Source organism: Ovis canadensis, chromosome 2 (assembly GCF_042477335.2).
Source record: "Ovis canadensis isolate MfBH-ARS-UI-01 breed Bighorn chromosome 2, ARS-UI_OviCan_v2, whole genome shotgun sequence".
Lineage (NCBI taxonomy): Eukaryota > Metazoa > Chordata > Mammalia > Artiodactyla > Bovidae > Ovis > Ovis canadensis.
The window spans coordinates 37,883,319-37,902,946 of NC_091246.1; the positions used below are offsets into that span (position 1 = coordinate 37,883,319).

General features: G+C 39.6%; 1 protein-coding gene across 7 annotated transcripts in view; it reads right to left on the reverse strand.

Moving 5' to 3' along the window:
• Positions 1-19,628, reverse strand: part of NFX1 (nuclear transcription factor, X-box binding 1) — a 63,776-nt gene that overhangs the window by 32,837 nt on the left and 11,311 nt on the right. For all 7 annotated transcript variants that reach the window (XM_069575900.1, XM_069575901.1, XM_069575896.1 and 4 more), the window contains 7 exons: positions 16,893-17,051; positions 15,464-15,541; positions 11,784-11,889; positions 8,988-9,059; positions 7,271-7,410; positions 3,917-4,016; positions 3,616-3,833 (listed from right to left, as the gene is read on the reverse strand). In XM_069575900.1, the coding sequence (XP_069432001.1) occupies positions 3,616-3,833; positions 3,917-4,016; positions 7,271-7,410; positions 8,988-9,059; positions 11,784-11,889; positions 15,464-15,541; positions 16,893-17,051 (873 nt within the window). The remainder of the gene's footprint in view (positions 1-3,615; positions 3,834-3,916; positions 4,017-7,270; positions 7,411-8,987; positions 9,060-11,783; positions 11,890-15,463; positions 15,542-16,892; positions 17,052-19,628) is intronic.

Here is a 19,628-nt window from a genome sequence, read left to right on the forward strand (position 1 = left end):
TCAATAAATGTGAAAAGTTTCCCACCAGCATTTGAATATCTGTCTGCTCCTTTCTCCTCTCCTGGTGCTTCACCATTGTCCTGATGTGCTTAAAGGTGTCCCATGTTTCTTCGAGGCACTATTCATTTTTATTCATTTTCTCTATGTTTTTGGGATTATATTATCTCTGTAACACAGATCTATCTTCACATTTATTGATCCTTTCTTCTGCCAGCTCAAATTTACTGCTGAGTACCTTCGATGAATTTTTAATTTTAATTACTGGACTTTTCAACTCCAGATTTTCCTTTGGGTTCTATTTTTATAATATCTATCTCTTTACTGATACTCTGTTTGATGAAACACTGCCTTTGTACCTTCCTTTAACTCTTCAAGCATGGTTTCCTTTAGTTCTTTGAATGTATTCATAACGGCTACCTTGACAGCTTTAAATCTGACACTGATCACTCTCACAGAAAACTGAAAGTTTCTGTTACCCATGGGATTTTTTTTCTGTTTGCATACTTTGTGATTTTTTTGTTGGAAACCGAACATTTTTGGCAATCTGCTGTTTGCAGTAACTCTGGATACTGCGTCCTCTTTTCACAGCCTGTCTGCTTGCTCACTAGGCTATTTTAGTGAAGTCTATGTCTATCACAGTACAAAGACACTGGTGTCATTCTTTTGATGGCACAACCCTAGGCATGTGTACTGTCACCTTGGGAAGACAATGGTGTCAGCAGGACTCTCTTTGACCGTCTCTTTCTCTGATCCTTCTGATAAGCTGGCCGCCTCTCTTAGTATTACATTCAGTTCTGAGGCTTCACTAATTGCTGGCTGACTGCAGCGTCCCGGGGCATAAATTGCTCAGCAGTCTGATCCAATAAAATTTGGGCAGAGGTAGTCTTTGAGGCAAGTCTATGAAGTTTGTTCTGACCCCAGGATGGTTCCTCTTGGTATCTCCTTCCCTGCTTCTCTCTGGTGAACTAGGTGGCCTATAGTTGAGCTTGTTGCTCTTAATTAAGAGGAACTATTGTTTGCGAAAGGGCCGTTAGGTCTGACTTCTCCACACTCTCTTTCAAATTAAACTCAGTTCCTTTAGGGCATATTTTGGAGCTCTCTTTCCTTACGGACTGTCTCTCCTGCTGGAAAAGGTCACTCAGTCACTGGGTGCTGGGTGTGACAACAGCCTCTAGTTTTCTTGGCTCGTGTCTCACGCTGTGAAACCTCTGCCCTGCAAATGAACACGGGTGATGGTGACTGAGGCCCCAGTACTCCTGCCTGTTGTGACTGGAATAGGGCTTCCAATCTATGTGTGACCAGTATGGAGGAGTGAAAGTGAAAGTGAAGTCGCTCAGTTGTGCCCGACTCTTAGCGACCCCATGGACTGCAGCCTACCAGGCTCCTCCGTCCATGGGATTTTCTAGGCAAGAGTACTGGAGTGGGGTGCCATTGCCCAGTATGGAGGAAGGGAACCCCAAACCTGGCAGTTGTGCTTACTAGAAGTTTAGCCTTTTCAACTTGGAGTTGGGGGGATAAGAAATGCTGATGGTCTGCTCCTCCTAGCAAGTAACCCTTGACTGGGAACGGAGGGTGGATGAAGCCCTGGTTTCTTGGGCACACCCATCCTTTAGTTGAGCTGATTTGGGAAGGGGCAGGGAAGGAGGGAGTAGGTTGTGATTCAGACAACACAGACTCTTGCTGTTCTTAACTCAGTTTTAGTAGGTTTTCTTCAATATAAATTTTTTCATTGGAGTTACATGTACAGGATAGTTTCCAGAGACGTTAAATGGTTGCTTGCTTTTTTTAAAAATTGTTTTCCCCAGCTTTGCTTTTTTGCTCCTCAGGCTACCATCCTGAAAGCAGAATACCACCTAGTCTTTTGTACTAAAGCTATGTGACTAGGATGGAAATTTCCTACTGGGTGAGATACTAATGGACCTAAACAAGATTTCTGTAGATAAGCCAGGCCTGAATAAACATGAGATCCACTGTTACCACTAGTTATAGGCTTTTCTTTGAGCTTCTCAATCCAACTCACCTAGCTCCTTAAAAGCTTTCCATGATTAAAACTCTGCCGAAGTTTAGCAGTTACTCTTGAAACTCCTGAGCGGGTCTTGTCCCACCCCCAGGTCTGCTCATACTGACAGTTACTGCCCTCCTCTTGCTCAAGGCCCTCTGCAGTACCCATTTCACATTTCCTCTTTCTCTCCATGCCAACGAGCTATCTGAGCATCAGGGCAGGGTATCTAGTCATATACGAAGCTCTTACGAAACTGACCCATGTGCTTTCTGAAATGGGAAGATCTGTACCGTCTCTCTGGATTTGCAAATCATTTGATCTGTTTCACAGGGCTTATCTGAAGATACATTTTCCTGGTAGGCACAGAGAAGCAATAGACAACCGATTTTCCTGACGAGGTTAAAATGTATTAAAATAAGAGAAAAGGGCATTTCTTCTCTCTACATAATTTTAAAGTCAGATTGAGAAAAGGAATTAGGTAGGGTGCTCCTACTGGTACTTGGAAGAAATGTGAAATCTTTCTTCTTGGAAAAATGGAAGCCAAACAAAAGAGTCTATCTTTACCACAGATAGTTACAGGAACACCTCTTTTACACAGACCCAATTGCTCAGGTTCATTTTTCTAAATACGCAGCTTTTTGCCAACTCACTGTAAAACTGTACATGCATATATCCCAAGGACATCCCAAGGACTGCCTCAGAAAGTATCAGTCAAAAGTTCAGACTATTGCTTTATAGCTAATCTCAACAAAACTTTTCTGGTTTCTATATCTAAGTAATCAGAAGCCCACAAGTCAGAAGAAGCGGACAGTCACTAAAGGTAGGCAGATGGGCATACTGAAAGCATTCACAAGAAAATAAACAACCAAAAGGTTTAACAATTAAGTAAAACAGTCAAACTGCACCTTGCTATGGGGAAATACCTGAAAAAACTCAGCAAGCCCAGAGGGAATCAGTGTATTCAGTAGAATACAATAACTGAGGTTCAGGGAAATGATGATTCAGTCAAATAAGGGGAAAGAAATTATCTTCAGTAACCTCTATTCAAAGAAAGAAGGTAATGTAAATTTAAAAAAAACGTCTCTTCAGAATGAGTTTCAGGAGGTGTTATTCTCAGTTAGACGGGAAACCTATCTGAAGAGAAAGATGTTTCTTGAGTGGTTCAAATGAATAAAGTTTAAGTGCACTTAAAATTTCAGTTCTTAAAACACCTCACCCAGTTAAAATGTTTCTATTATATGAAAATGCTTCTAAACACTTGCCAAACCCTAAATTACTAAAAGGATACCTGGCATTCATACTAGTATAGGCTGCTAAGAGAAATCATAAACACCCCAACCTCCCCCTCCCACCCCCCCAACAAAACAGTATCTAACCACAACTGTCCTGAGTTGGCAATACCTGAATTACTAATAGAAAGATCATTCGGGCAAATGTGAGCTTTCACAAGTATATTTTGAGAAGGAAAGAAAAAGTAACCACACAAATCTGATCATATTATTTAGAAAAACCTCTGATACTGTAATTAGAATTAAATACTATTTTGTTTAAGTAGTCACTGCTGCCAAATATTTACGTTTACATTTTAAAGAAACTTTCCGCCCAATAGTTACCTAGGGAACCACAAGGCAGAGGCTTGCCGCACACTTTTCCACATGAAGGCACAGGATCCATGCATGTCTTCCGACCACTACTTCCAAGTTCCAGCAACTGGCTGAGAGGAGTTTGCCCACAAGGGCAATAGCGCACCAGCTGGGGAAGCCGTGGGCATGGCTGGCAGGGCTGAGGGTGACACACTTGAGAACACGTATGGTTCCCACATTTCAAGTCCCTGTTAAGAAAAACAACACATTATTACATAACTGTTGCATTAAATACAGCTTTATTGTAACTGAGAAAAACGTAAAACCTTACTTGCCACATATCTTTAAACAGCCAAAGTCCCCAAATCCATCAGACTTTCCTATGTCTGTTCCACATAACACATCTCGGGAAGTGCTGCCACAGTAGCATACTTGAAGACACAATTTCAAAAATGAAAGATTAGTAATCTGCACAAGTGCTTAAAATACTCTAAGCAATCTATAAGAAGACACAAAATCCTACTCACTACTATTGATCAGACCTGGCACAGAAGTAAATGCGGCTTATACAGCAGCTCTAAGCCCCACCTAACAGCTCTACCATAGGAAAAAAATTTAGAAGGTTTTGTTAATTTTAACACATCTCATGGTACACCTGTAGCACACCTCAACATGAGCATTAAAGTGAAACAGACTGCTCCATAAGGCCTGGGGTCCTATGGAGATGTCACAGAAGATGGAAGCTAAACGGGATAATTATGGAGGCATTGATGACTGGATTCCACCCTCATTTCAACCAAGCAGCATAGATTTAATACTTCGTATCTTGGGGTTCACATAAGGTGCTTAGGAAAAGTGTCTGCTGCTAAAAAGAAACTTTAAGATAGATACAATATAAATCCTTACTAATCTGTATTCTACAGATTACAGATTACTTAAATTTGAAGTAAACATGTCTGAGTCCTGATACTGAGTAAAAAGTGTTTCAAAGAACGTGAGACTTTTATTGACTATACAGAGAACTCAGCCTAATATCTATAGATTTTTCTGTCGGTTGAAGAAATAATGGGTTGCTTTATGTGCTGCCCTTAAGGAGTTATTTTCAAAGCAAACAAGAAAAGAGTTGGTTTCTAACTAATATGTAACAAAGTCTGGTAAGGACTAAATTTCATCAATTTAGATAATTTTTCTGATAAGGGTCACTTTACATTTTTAGTTTATAATGAAAACTTTATCAATAAAGATATTAACCAAGATGCGTGATTTTTAAAATATATATTTACTCTCCCAGTAAATACATGGGCAGTTTCATTCCCTGTTCTAAAACTCATTAAATAAAGATTTACTTATTAGATGAATTATAGGTGCAGGATATGCAATCAAGATTGGCAGAATCAACAAATTGGTAAACAAAACCCTAGCAACAGGGAGACTGTGCAAGCAGGCTTTTTTTTTTTTTTTTGCTAAGTGTCTGCTCAAATAGAACAGACTTCTTTTTTTCTAGAGGTATAAGATAGCTATGAACCAAAGAATCAAGGGTCAGAAAACTGACAATTCTTTTCAAGCACACACGAACATTCTCGAGGACTGATGACAATACTAGGGAACAAAATAAACCTCAACAAAACAGAAACTAAAAAACACCTTGAGACAAAAAGTCTACAGATAAATACTGGAGAGGGTGTGGAGAAAATGGAACCCATCTACACTGTTGGTGGGAATATAAGTTGATACAGCCACTATGCTGATGGCCTAAATACTTCGCCAGATATATAATATGGCCAAACAAAAAGTCTTCAACTGGCTTTGAAAAAATCAGCTACATACACAAAAACAGAAAGGAAGAGACTGGGATCCATACAAATCTGACAAAAAAGTGTCATTTAGTCCAATATGAATCAAGAGCTAAAAATGGTCCAGATCAAAGACAATCTATACTGCTAAGACCAAACTGCCAGTATACATTTACTCCTGCCTTATCTCAAAATAGGTTTAATGCAGCATATAAGAATATATGAGATAAATGAAGAGAACATAAAAGATGTGAAAATAAAAAGGAAAATAATGGTAAGGATACAGAATGAATCATAGCTAAAAAGCACACACTATAAAGATGGACATTAGGTCAGTTTACCAGCTTCCTAAGATATTATTTTTGAGGGCAAACAACTATTCTTTGAACTAAGAACAAACAGGACCTTCTTCCCAGAGGACCGATAAACAAAACACTGCATATAGTAAGTGGTCTTTTGAGACTCACTTCTTTCACTTAGTATAATATTTTGGAGGTTCATCTACTTCATAGCATGTATCAATATTTTATTCCTTTTCATGGCTGAATAATACACCTTTTTATGGATATATCACGTTATTTCATTTATCAGTTGATAAGTATTTGCGTTATTGCCACATTTTGACTATTATGAATAATGCTGCCATGAACATTCATTTAGAAGTTTTGCATAGACATATACTTTCATTTCCCTTGGGTAGATGCCAAAGAGTAGAATTGCAGTCACATGGCAACTCTATGTTTAACCTTTAAAGGAACTACTACACTATTCTCTTTTTCCTTTTGGCTGCACCACACAGCTTGTGAGACCTAGGTTCCCTGACCAGGGACTAAACCTGGGCCACGGCAGTGAAAGCGCAGAATCCTAACCACTAGGCCACTGGGGAGATTCCTTAGACTGTTTTTTAAAGTGGTTATACTATTCTACTCTTACTGTGCCTTTAATTTACAGTTTCCTAGTGTTCAAAGGTATCAAGCATCTTCTATGTGTTTACTGACCATTTATAATTATTTTCTTTTGTGAAGTACCTCTTCAAGTTGATTTGTAGGAGACTATCTTTCTATTTTTCTTTAGAAGGGGTACCTTAAATATTCTGCATACAATCTGTGATTTATCTATTCATTTTCTTAATGTTGTCTTTTGTTGAACAGAAATTTCTTAATATGATAAAGTTCAATTTAACATTTTTTGTTGCTCTAGGAAATCTTTGCCTGATCCCAAAGTCATGAAAATATTCTTTTATAGTTTCTTCTGGAAACTGTTCCTGGGTTTTACATTTAAGTCCAAGATCCATATAGAATTAATGTCTGTGTAAAGAGTGAGACTGGGGTTGAGGGTCACTTTTTTCCCATATAAACATCCAGTTGTCCTAGGACCATTTGTAAAAAGACTCCTTTTCCCACTGAATTAACTTAATATCTTGGCTGAAATAAACTGACTATAATATACTGAGGTCTATTTCTGGACTCTATTGTTAGAATCTACTAGTCTACCTTTATACCAATAACCACAATGTCATTATTACTAATACTTTATCAGCCTTAAAATCAGGTCTTTCAAATTTGTTCTCTTTCAAGATTGCTTTGGCCTTTTCTGCGCCCTTTTCAAGTAGTTACTGCAAAAAGATTTCTCAAGCAGTTACTTTTAAACAGCATTAAAAAAAACCTACTGTCCAAATTCTATAGGACAATGACCTATACTAGTATTATGTGACCAAAATAATGAAAACCATCCATTCATTCATGTATCTCCAGTTCTTCCTACCCAAGATAACAGACCTAATAGAGTCTTCGTGAGTACAGGCTTGAGAAAAATCCATGTCATCAATACAACTGTAAATAAGGTTCCAAAAAAGTCCCTAAGTAGGGCTGGCTGGTGTGCTCACCACTTACCCTGGTTCAATATGACCCGACAAGGCTGGCATGGACCCCCATGGCACAGCTCAGCACAGTGGTGCTGACCACAATTCAAAATATTGTCACAAGGGTTAGAACAGTGAACTGAGACAGCCTGACCGCAGCGAACTGTGTGCCTATAGAAAGAGAAAACATAAAGACGGCATTAGCCTGGTGGGCTGCTGTCTATGGGGTCGCACAGAGTCGGGCATGACTGAAGTGACTCAGCAGCAGCAGCAGCAGCCTAATGTTGGACACTGAGGTCCTGTTTGACAGCTAAACTAACCCTTCCCCAAAACCTACTAAACCTCGCTGGGCCCCATTTCTCCGACTTCTGTTTCCCTCCTCCAACCACTCCCTCAATGACTCTTCCTTTCTCCACTTTCTTTTTCCTCCTTTGCTTCTCTGTCCCCTATTTTCTGGCCAGAGAGGAATTGAGGGCCTAAGTATGTGTTACACTGTGATTTCTCCTCTGAGTTGAAGCAGCATGCAGGACAGTAAAGAGCCTGGAGCTCCCACAATATCTTACAGATCTGGGTGGAGAAGTTGGAAGATGTAGTTCTAACGAATATTCCTGGAATGCAAGCACAATGGCATTCTCCTGGGACCCTGCACTCTGGCATTTTCGGCAGCTGTTAATATTGTACTTAAGAACATACTGTATGTGACTTTGATTCAGGAAGGGAAATAATTCTGGCTTTGTTCTAATAAACATCCTGATTTCACTGACCTATTAGCCAGAGAAGGATATGAGGCCACTGCTCTTACACAATTGTCTTCAGGTTTCTTTTCAGGGCAATGGTTTAGAGCTTGCAATCTACTCTCCCACAAAAAGTTCTATTCTATTCCACTACTCTCACTTCAGCTATGTATTTTGTTTTAAAAAGTCACTGTTACATACATAGATGGTCAGTTTCCAGTGCTCAGCATCACAGCTAATATCAACCCCTTGAGGAAGACATTATTATTTCTACCATAAGAAGATAAGAAAAATGAGGCTCAGCAGGAGACAGCCAACTTGCCCAGGTCAACAACTAGTTAGTGGCAGAGCCCAAATCTGACCTGGGCTTTCTGACCAGAAGGCCTTGCATGTGACTCTCAGGCTACACTGCTACTTTTATAAGTTCAGTAAACACTTATGTTTATCACTGAAAAATCTGCACTATTCCATCTCATCTTGTGGTTCAGGAATCACTGTACGGTCTTCATTGGACCTCAGAGGCACTCCACAGCTATGCAGCTACCAATGGTCCCTGCTCTGATAGAGCATAACTTGCACTGTAATGGAAAGAGGGCAGGCTCTGGGGGCCACTTATTCTTTCTTTCAACAATATTCACTGAAAACCCCCTAGACACCAGATATTACGGTAGGCACAGATAAATGATCCTTGCCTGCTGAACCTTAGCAGGCTGGGGTTCAACTCCTGGTTCTTTCATCCACTGAAGATGTTAAGAAAAAAGTCCCATAGTATTTCACTTAAAATGATAATCTCACTTTTTATAACTTTTTAATCACTTAAAAGAGCGCAAAACAGGATTAAGGCAGCACAGGATTTACTATTCACAGAAAAGTACTATTTACACCTACCATGTATTAATGATAGTAAATAAATACTATCTGCACCTACCTACTAATCTTTCATTTTAGAAATTCATACATAAACCATCAGTGTGGAAACGGAAGTCTTCTTTTGGAGTACAAGTCTAACTTTACCTGGTCCGTCCACATTCACATGTTTTAGTCATAAAGGCAGGGCAGGGTGGGCAAGGTCCTGGATGGCACAGACTAAAAAAGAAAAGTTTTAATGAATAAATCACATTTATGTATCCAACCCTGAACAAAGCTGCCCCAACTGAGCCTGACTGTGAATATGGCAGCAAATAAACTTACTATGAAATGTTTTAGTATTTACCTAAAGTTGATGAACTATTTAAACAAAGACACCAAGAATGTTTTTATATAGAAAGGATTGATAGCAGTACCATTTTAGAATATTTAACCAGAAAAGAAAAGCCCAGGTCAAAATATTGGTCTTATTTGGGTCTGACCAGTCAAAGAAAGCATTTCTAAATATGGTCTTGGCCCACTTAGTGCAATGTGTAGGGATAAAGAGGTGGCCACTCAGGATGGTTAATAGAGTCCTTTAGAAGATCAGAACTCAATCAATGTTCAGTTCCGTTCAGTTTAGTCACTCAGTCGTGTCCAACTCTTTGCGGCCCCATGGACTGCAGCATGGCAGGCTTCCCAGTTCAGCGTAATAGACCTCAAATCTGCTAGGTCCATGAGAAGTACAGACATGTTCTCATCCGCTAGTGAAGTGCTAACAGGTGATAGGCTAACAATGCAAACAGTGAAAAGAAGGCAAGGGTGAGGGGAGGCCTGCTGGTGAGTAGCAAAGGGGAGAGGAACTCGTGGAAAGGACTGGGCTCAATGATATGCTGTAGGTCAGAATCAGGCCTCTGAACAGAACTTTTTTTAATAGGAGCTATGATAAAAGAGACCAAAGGAAAAAAATAACAAAATGGATATATTTAAACAACTACTACCCTCTTCAAAGCAGACACCCCTGGTAATTACACAGAAATATCACTATTTAAAACATTTTGGGAACTTGGCAGGGGAGGTGGGAGGAGGTAGCATCTACGTGATGGCAAATGACAATCCTTTGGGAGTTACAAGCCAATCAGAGACGAGTTGAATTCATCAAGTAGGTATCAGAATTTGCTATAAACATCAGGTGTGCCTGAGTGGATTTTTTAATGTAACTCCTAAATCAGTAATAATAATTACTAAATCAGTTTTAAACACTGAAAACAATCTAGAAACATGTGCCCAGTCTCCTTAGGTGACCCATTTGGACAGACTGAACCACAGAAGACTAAGATTAAGCATGGTTCTTTAAGGATGAGTATCATTATTCAATAGCTACATTCCATATGATATGCCTCAACACTTTCAGATGAAATTATTTTCATGGCTGGACATTTACATAACTTTACACTGAGAGACAAACTGTTGGTCAGGTGTGGACGATTCCAGGTTATTTCAAACATCTGAGGCCTGGACTTAATCCCTGGACTTAATGGTTCACAACACTGCTCCGTATTAAAATCACTTGGAAAGCTTTTACAACTACAATGCTTAGAATGCATTTGAGTCAGTTCCAGTGAGATGGATGACCCTAGAGCCTGTTACACAGAGTGAAGTAAGTTAGAGAGAGAGAAACAAATACTGTATATTAATGCATATATGGAATCTAGAAAGATGGTACTGATGAACCTATTTAGAGGGCAGCAATGGAGATGCAGACAGAGACCAGACTTGTGGACAGAGGGGGAAGGAGAGGGTGGAACAAACAGAGAAGGTGACATGGAAATATATACACTACCACAAGAGAAACAGCCAGCCAGCGGGAATTTGCTGTATGACCCAGGGAGCTCACACCAGTGCTCCGTCACAATCTAGAGGGGTCAGATGGGTTGGGAGGAGGGAGGGAGGTTCAAGAGGGAGGGGACATGTGTACCTATGACTGATGCATGTTGATGTATGGCAGAAACCAACACAATATTGTAAAGCAATTATCCTTCAATTAAATAAAATTTTTAAAAAACCAAACAAAAATACTACAAAGCTTAGACCCAACCCTGGGAGATTCTGGTTTAACTGCTCTGAGGCAGAGACTGGGCGCTTGTGTTTTAAAATGCTCCTTTAATGACTGACCATCTGGTCTGCATCACAGTTGGTGTCCTCTGATAGTCACAACAGGGGCCCATTTCTATTGAAGGCTTCGGGAAGATAATTCATGCAAGGGTTAATTTTTTATTACTGAATTTACTCAAAATGTCAATTGAGGGAAGGAATAGATGAGTCTCTGGATTCTGATCTAGGAAAGCAGTCAAAGGAAGAGGAGGGGCTGACTGCCCAGCAGATGGCAGACCATGCCCTTTAGACCAGTCTGAACAGCTCTCCCACTGACGGTCCCCAGCACCACCCCCACATGGTGATCACAAGACCTCTGAACCAACTCCTGTTCCTGCAACAGAAAACTAGATAACAGCAGAAGCAACACTCTGGTGTCTGTATTACTCTTAGATTTGGGTGATAAAAGCAAGTGTTACCATTTTTGACCACTTACCATGTGCCAGGCTCTGGGCCAAGTCTCTTAAGTGTGTTAATTTAATATTCACAGAACTCTGCAACTAGTTTTGATCATATCATTATTACCTTGCAGGTTCAGACACTGAGGCTCAGAGAAGTAATTTGTCCAACATCACATAACTGTTAAGTGATGAACACAGGAATTAAACCTACATCTGAAGTCAGCCTGTAGAAATTTATTTGTAACTGATCAACTGTTTATTATGGTTCACTTCTTTTCTCATCTGTAAAATGGAGATGATAAACATCTATACATCACTGGGCTATGGTTAGGATTCAGCAAGTCAACTTTTGTAGAGTACCTGGCACACAGCAAGTGCTCATCCCCAGGAGTCTAGAGTTCCAACTTACAGGTTACAGGAATGTGGGCAGTCCTGGCCAGGCTGTTTCTTTCTACAGACTTCACCACAACTATGTGGAATTTCATTTCTGCTCCATTCAGGATTCTTTACCTTGCCTAAAACATATCGGATCAGAGAGTTACTGGTATTAATTTCAACTGTTATCCCGCAGACTTCAGTGAAATCACACAATATAACCAGACAGTATGAAACGTAAGTGAGGTTTTCATTAGTTCAATAAACACATTATCCTCAAATAAAAAGTTGAATGTAATGTTACTTGTCAAAAGCTTTACCGAGTATGATAAAGTTGGGATTACCTGGAAAAGACAAACTAGTCATTTTTACTTATGAATATGTCACTTTCACTAATTTAATCTAAGATTTTAAAAACAATCCTTTAAAATAAGTCCTTCTATAAATGGGTCTTTGAATTGACAGCGGAGTATCTACTTTAAGAATCAGAGAGAAGAAATAGGCGAAGACAGCACTGGCGGGGAGGCAGCAGTGATGGAAAGAACGGAGGCTCCCCTGCGTAGCAGGAACTTGCCTATTCTAAAGTTGTAATACAGGCATGAAAGGGTTACAGTTTTATAATCAAATCACTCAAAAAATCTTTAGTAAGCCTCTTTCACGAACTCAGTGCATGGGTAGAAGAGTAAAACTGAGAGGCATGGGACTGCCCCTCGACCTTGAGGAATTCATTCTCACTTGGGCAATTTACACCCTAAATGAAGCCAATTCCTGATCCTTGGCCTCTGCTTTTCTCTCTTGCCAGTCTCTTTCAGAAATCTTGTTCATTTCTGTGAGGTTCAATACACCTAAAGGCCAATGAGTCCTAAATCTTTGTTTTCTACATTGCCCTGAATCTGCAGTTTCAGCCCCACATGTCTGTCTGTCTGCTGAACATCCATGCTTGAGGTTTCAGTCACTTCAAACTGCCTATGTATCTACTAAGTCGGCATCTTTCTTCTTAGGCCCCAACCTCTTCAGGGGTCCCTGCTTCTGTTAGTGACACCATCACGGTCAAGAGTCTCACAAACTCAAAAACTAGAGTCATCCTCCTTTTTCTTCTATATTCTGTTTAATCACCAAATCTTGTCAATTTTCCTGCACAGTGTACCTCCCACTGCGTCTCCCTCCACCTCAACTCCTGCTCCTCCTCTACTGGCCAGAACCTCATCTCCACACTATCAGAAAAACCTCCCTGACTCTGTGCTTTCTTGCTTCAACATGGTGCCCAGGTTTTCTCCTACATCTTCCAATGGCCCCACCTCCTTCCCTGACTCTAAAAGGTGGTTCTTTCCCCTTCATCTGCCAGGGTTCTGCATTATCGACTTCTTTTCCCTCATTACCCTTTCACCTACTAGCGTCTCATCTATTGCTCTCAAGTGCGACTATCATCCCTAAATCCTGATCTTTCTTCAAATATTCCTCACTTCCTGTAGAACACCTTTCACTGGTTGTCTTACTCCTCCAACTAAACATTTCTAAATTGAATTCACTTGTCTCCACCAAACCTGGTTCTCTTGACCTGCCCGTTTCTGTTCTCGGTATCACCATTTCCAAAAGCGTGAAACTCTGGAGCCACGTTTGGGTTCCTTCCTTTCCCACTGTTGTTAATTCCTGTTTACCTTTGAAATTTTACACTCTTTCCTTTCTGTCCCACTCTAAAACCCATTCCAGACTTTCACCATTCTTCACCTGAGTTATTATAAGTCCCCAAACTCTTTAGGTCCCAAAATACTTTACTCATTGCCGCCAGACTGATCTTCATAAAGAATCACTTTAATGTCCTCAGTGGCTTCCCACAGCCTGATAAATGAAGTCCCAACATCTAGGCCTGGCATGAAGAAGTCACCCCTACCTTTCCAGTCATCTCTTACTCCTCCACCTTCATAGACCCTGGGCTCCATAACTGGATGACTCCTCACAACAGACTCTAAGCCTTGTTGGTTTTAAACCTAGTTTCCAAGCCCATTTCTAAGCCCCTTTAATATCACCTCCTTCATGAAGGCCCCCTTTATCATCCAGCCAGAAGTCACAGGCTCTGTACTTCAAGTAGAACAGCAAGTTAATTGTGTCTTAAATCTTAGCCTCTAACCTCTGGGAAGTCAATTAATAGTCTCATTCCTCTGTTTCTTCATGGTGCCTGGTACGTTAATAAGTTCTCAATAAAGTCACTCAGGTCATCTTGACCTTCACCCTTACATTCTTTTACCTTCTTAGGTTCTCATATACAGTGTGTCAGTGAAGGCTTTAACAAGATTTTAAATTTCATCATGGTGCTTCATGCTTAAAAATCCTTTAAAATAATTAAGCCTTGGTATTGGTCTTAATTGCCCAATTTACAATTGATCTCTTGCTGCCTTTCTGGGAGTACATCCAAGAATATTCATTCCTTCAACTAATACTAATTCAGTATCTACTAAGCCTCAGATTTTCGCAATGAAAAATGAGACCAGCAGAACTGGATAAGAGTGGCCAAAGTGGGAGTGGAGATAAGAAAGGGAGGTTTTCTTTGGAAGAGGATGGTTGGGGTAAGATCTTGAATGAAACAGTGGATGCGGATTTAAAGAAAAGAAGATAGCTGAGTTCACAAAGAGGTTGAGTCTAGAAGTTAAAAACTGTTGATGGTCAGTGACCAACTCTTGGTGGAAGCTGGCAGTTAACTAACAAGAAGAGAAATGTGAGTAAATTAATCAGAAAAAGGAGGGCAAGCAGAAAAGAAACAGAGCTAGTCATTTCAAGAAGCAAATGGTCAAAAGTAAAAAGGGCTGCTGAGTGGCCAAAAAATTTAAGAATTTATAAAATCAGCCCTGAATTTGGTTAGGAAGGGAGTCATCGATGACTTCTGAATACAGTTTCAGAGAGGTAATGAGGACAGAAGTAAAAATGAAGTAGTTTAAGGAGGGAGAAAAATGGTTAAGAAATATAATCTGAGAAATCAACAGCCAGATGGTAAGTTCAGTTCAGTCGCTCAGTTGTGTCTGACTCTTTGCGACCCCATGGACTGTAGCACACTGGGCTTCCCTATCCATCAGGTGGTAAAGTCTAGCCATTAAAAGACAGGCAGGAAAGAGAGAGAGAGAAAAGACATGTAGGAAATATGTTAGCAACAGATACAAGTATCTAGACCACAAAAAGTGCTTTTCCTAACACATGGAAGAACCAAACTATTCCAAAACAGGAAAAAGTATTCCATAAAGAGGAAGAGCAGAAGGATACAGACTTTGTAATGCTGGCTTACAGAAAATCTCTCTTTATTATAAAGGCCAAAGACTGATTTCTTGGATTAAATAAAGTACACTTCACACTACTCTTCATTCATGTTATTCAAATCTAGAATTTCAAAGTGAGTTACAGTTAGAGGTGAGAAGCAACCTGTACCCACTTCTGCCATCTGATCAGCTCTGATCTAAAGAGAGGACCAAGGAGATCTGGTGGGCATGATGAGAAGGCCTATCTCCAGAACAGTGTGCCAAGAACACAAAGGTCTGTGACTCTGGCTGTGTGCAGACCACATGCATGCGATGTCTTACAGACGCTGTAGCTCTGAAGTCTCGTTAGTAACTTCTGAAGCATGCCCAGCACACCGCCTCTCCTGTGCTGGGAAATAAGGTGCAATGCACAAAGTGAAAGCAAAACACATCACTGTATGTTAAAAAAAAAAAAAACAAAAAAACTCACCACAGAAGCAAGTATAGGTGTTAGGAACATGTGCAGAAACATTCTGACATGCAGGGCATCTCCAACCGCTCTGGCCATCTGTCAAGAAAAATGAGAGGAAATCAAAATAAATTCCTTACAAAAGCACATGTAATTTAAAACATTTTAAATCTATAGAAAGCCATTGATACCTAAGCAGTGGTAGTAGTTTCCATGTTAACGATCAGACTTTAAAGAAACAAATTCACAATACCGAATGCTTTGCTTAAATATTGGATTTAGGCTTATATTTATAAGGACTTCAAATACTGTGAATAAAGTAGGTATGCATTTCATCCTACTTTTAAAAATTGAGATAGAATCAGCACATAACACTGTGTGAGCTTAAGGTGCACAGCGCATTGATGTGACTCATTTATATATTACAGTATGATTATCACCATGGTCTTAGTTAACATTTCCAGCATTTCATAAAATTGACTTTTTATTTTGCGGGAGAATGTTCTATTACTTTCAGTAGCAAAGTAATCATCTGAACCTTGGTTTGAAAAAAAAGGTAGGATAAAATACTTGAGTACATGCAGGAAAACCCAAATGTTTTCAATTAGAAGCACCGAAGTTCAGAAAGCATATATTATTAATAATACTCGCATTATCCTGCCCAAGAATACTAGAGTGGGTAGCCTATCCCTTTTCCAGGGGATCTTCCCAACCCAGGAATCAAACTGGGATCTCTTGCATTGCAGGTGATTCTTTACCAGCTGAGCTACCAGGGAAGCCCCAGAAAACTTGCGCACATGCAGGAAAACCCAAATGTTTTAAATTAGGAGAGCCAAAGTTCAGAAAGCATATATAATTAATAATATTTGCATTATCCCTTAATATTACTATAACTGCAGGAAAAGCCCACAAAATACTATGGAGAAGATTTGTTAAAGCTATAGCAAATTCAAAATCCTAAGAGTAAATTAAATATTGCTTTCTATAAATTTTTTAAAGCAAACTGTACAAGAAATCTTTTCTAATGAATAAGCTACAAGGATCTATAGTACAACACAAGAATCTACAGTACAACACAAGAAATATAGCCAATATTTCATAGTAACTATAAACGGAATATAACCTTAAAAATTGCGAATAGCTATGCTGTACCCCTGAAAGTTACGTAACATTGTATACAAACTATACCTCAATTTTTAAAAAGCTGTTCTCTATAGCTGCTATTTGGATAAAACAAACATTTTCAGTAAAAGCCACTGATTATGTTGTACCTTAAGTATATTTTAATGTGTTATTTTTAGCTGGTTTAAGATTTATAGCTTAATAATGGTCATCCAAAATATGTGCTCAGGACAACATACTCTCCCTGCAGATAAAATACTCAAGGAGAATTAAACCTGAACATACCAAATGGATGAGGAAAACTACTCAGAAGACAGAAATGACTGACCTGCCTGAGATGCTGGAGACCTGGCCCATTTCTTTATGCAGCTCAGATGAAACACATGGTAACAGCTCTGACAGCTCCACACTGGGGCGGTGACACGGACCAGCTCACAGCACACCATGCACTCATAGTTTTCTGTGGTGAGCTGTTCAATTAGAGAACCTGTTTAAAAACAAAACAGAGAAACTCAAACACAGAAAAACAGTCCTTAGTCAACCAAGGATCAGCAAGGCATCTGTAAAGTTTCTGAGTTAGTGCTTTTCCTCTGGAGAAAGCCTGGAATGAAGATACTGCAAGTGACTGATGAAAGGGAAACTGATCTGCTGTAGACACAGATGGATACATTATAAAACTGAATTCTATTACAAAAACCAAGGAATCAGATTCTTTCTTAAAAGTAGGGATATCCTACCTTGCATAGGTTAATATTTCTGAATAACAAAGTTAATTATATTTCCTACCAGTTACCATGCTACATTTGGAAGATTCTGGAGGTAAGAGGAAGCCCATAAAAGAGCAAGATTTAAGTTTGAGACATTCATATACGAAGCTGATTGGGGCATAGGAATGGTCAGTGAGACTTATACTTAGGGTGAATTTTATAGAAAATGCCTACTGACCATTCCAGAACAGCACTGAGTTAGAATTAAAGCACGCAGAAAGGTTAAGTGAAGTATGGAACATACCTGAGAACACTACAATTTTTACCCTGAAGACTGTCTTTTTATTTTACTGTTTCTCTTATTCATTAAATTTATTGCTTGTTAAGAAATCACTACTGTGATGCTTCTAAGTCCAGTCACAGTGAAATCTGACCACTAGGATACACATACATTTAGTTAAGTGGTGACAGTTGCCAACTTTGAATATCCTACAAATTCCAGCCTTTCCCGTGTCTCTTTCATCCCATGTTCAGTATGTTCACAAATCCTGATGGTTATACCTTCAAAACAGATCCAGAATCCAACCTCTGCTGCTAACACTCTGGTCTAAGCCACTATCCACTCACCTGGATTATTACAATGGCCTCCCAACTAGTCTACTTCTGCCCTTGCCCACTTCAGGCTATTCTCACCACAGCCACCAGAGGGAGCCCATCAAATGAAAATTAGAAGATACACTCTTCCGTTCAGAACTTGTCAAAGGTTCCTCCATCAGGTGCCTCTGGAAGCCAAAATCTTTACAAGGCCCTTTACCATCTTCCAGGCCTCACCTGTGACTCCTCTTTCCTTAGGCCACTACTCTGAGACAACACCAGCCTCCTTCCTAGCCCCAAACTGGCAGGCAGGTTCCTGCAGGGAGATTTTTACAATTTGTCCTTCTCTCTGCCTAGCCATTTGCACAACTCAGCTCCTCAGCCCCTTCAGGTGTTTACTCAGAATATGATCTTCTCAACAGGACAGTCTCTGGCCACACTTTAAAACCTGGAACCCACTCCCCTAAGCATGCCATATCTCTCTCGTCTTCTTCCCATCACTTAGGTCTAATATCATATATTTCACTTATTTTACCTTACTTCCTAACTATACATAGAAGGCACTCAATCATACTTGCTGTATGAATAAAAGAAAGTAATAAATGACAGTAAAAGGTTCTAGCAAGACACTAGAAAGGGAGACAGTATAATTCTTTCACCAACATTTCAGTTTTATCAAAATGTGTAACACATGTAAAACAGGGCACTAACCAAGAATAGCTCTGTGCCAGTGAACTATCACATTTCAGGTGTAAGACTCTCGTCCGGGCTGGGTGCAGCCCATCCTGACACTGGCCCTTCTTCACTCCCAAGCCCCATCCCACTAGAGCTCCTCCACCATCCCTCAGTCACGGCTCCTGTCTACTTTATGCTTAGACTTTGACAGCACGCCAGTAAAGAGAGTAACAACCCAGTGAAGTCATCAGAAGAAGAGAGACCTCTCTGTAGAAGTGCCTACAAACTTTTCAGATACACCAATAAATTATTAAAAACAAAATACCTAAAACAATCCTAACTTGAAAAATCCAATTGTAAAAAGACATTTTTTGAGGCAAACAGGGAAATTCAGTTGTAGACTGGGTATTAGATGATTTCAAGGAATTAATTATCACTAACTTTGTTAAGCACAATAATGGCACTGTGATTATGTAAGAAAATGGCCATATTATTAAAAGAGATGTAACCTAAAATACATGAAGGTGAAATAATCTGATATCTGGAATTTAATTTAAAATATATCAGAAAAAAGGGGGGGAGACTGTTTAAATATTAATGCATATCTATTTACGGCATATATACATTAATTTAAAGTTTACCAAAATTACTTAATGAGTGGGAAATATTTATAATAAGCAAAAAAGGATAAAACTTATGTTTATTATATGATTTCAACTATGTAAAACTGAGCACTGAAAAATTCTTTAAGGAAACAGATTAAAAGGTCAAAGCTGATTACATCTGGATGGTGGAAAGAAAAGTAAAATTACTTACCTATCAACTTTAGTAAGCCACCTTATTTAAAGCAGCTGTTTTTAAAAAGCAATGTAAGCATGATCAATGTGTTTACGATGGTCTTGCTGAGTCTGAAGTATATGTCAGGCATCACGTTTATTTGTGTCAGTCTAAGGCCTGTGGCAGAGTTTAGGGGCTGCAGGTAAAGGTTTTTAAGTTAGTACAGCACAGAGGTGGACTTCTCAGGTGGCTCAGTGATAAAGAATCTGTGTGCTAATGCAGGAGACATGGGTTCGACTGCTGGGTCAGGA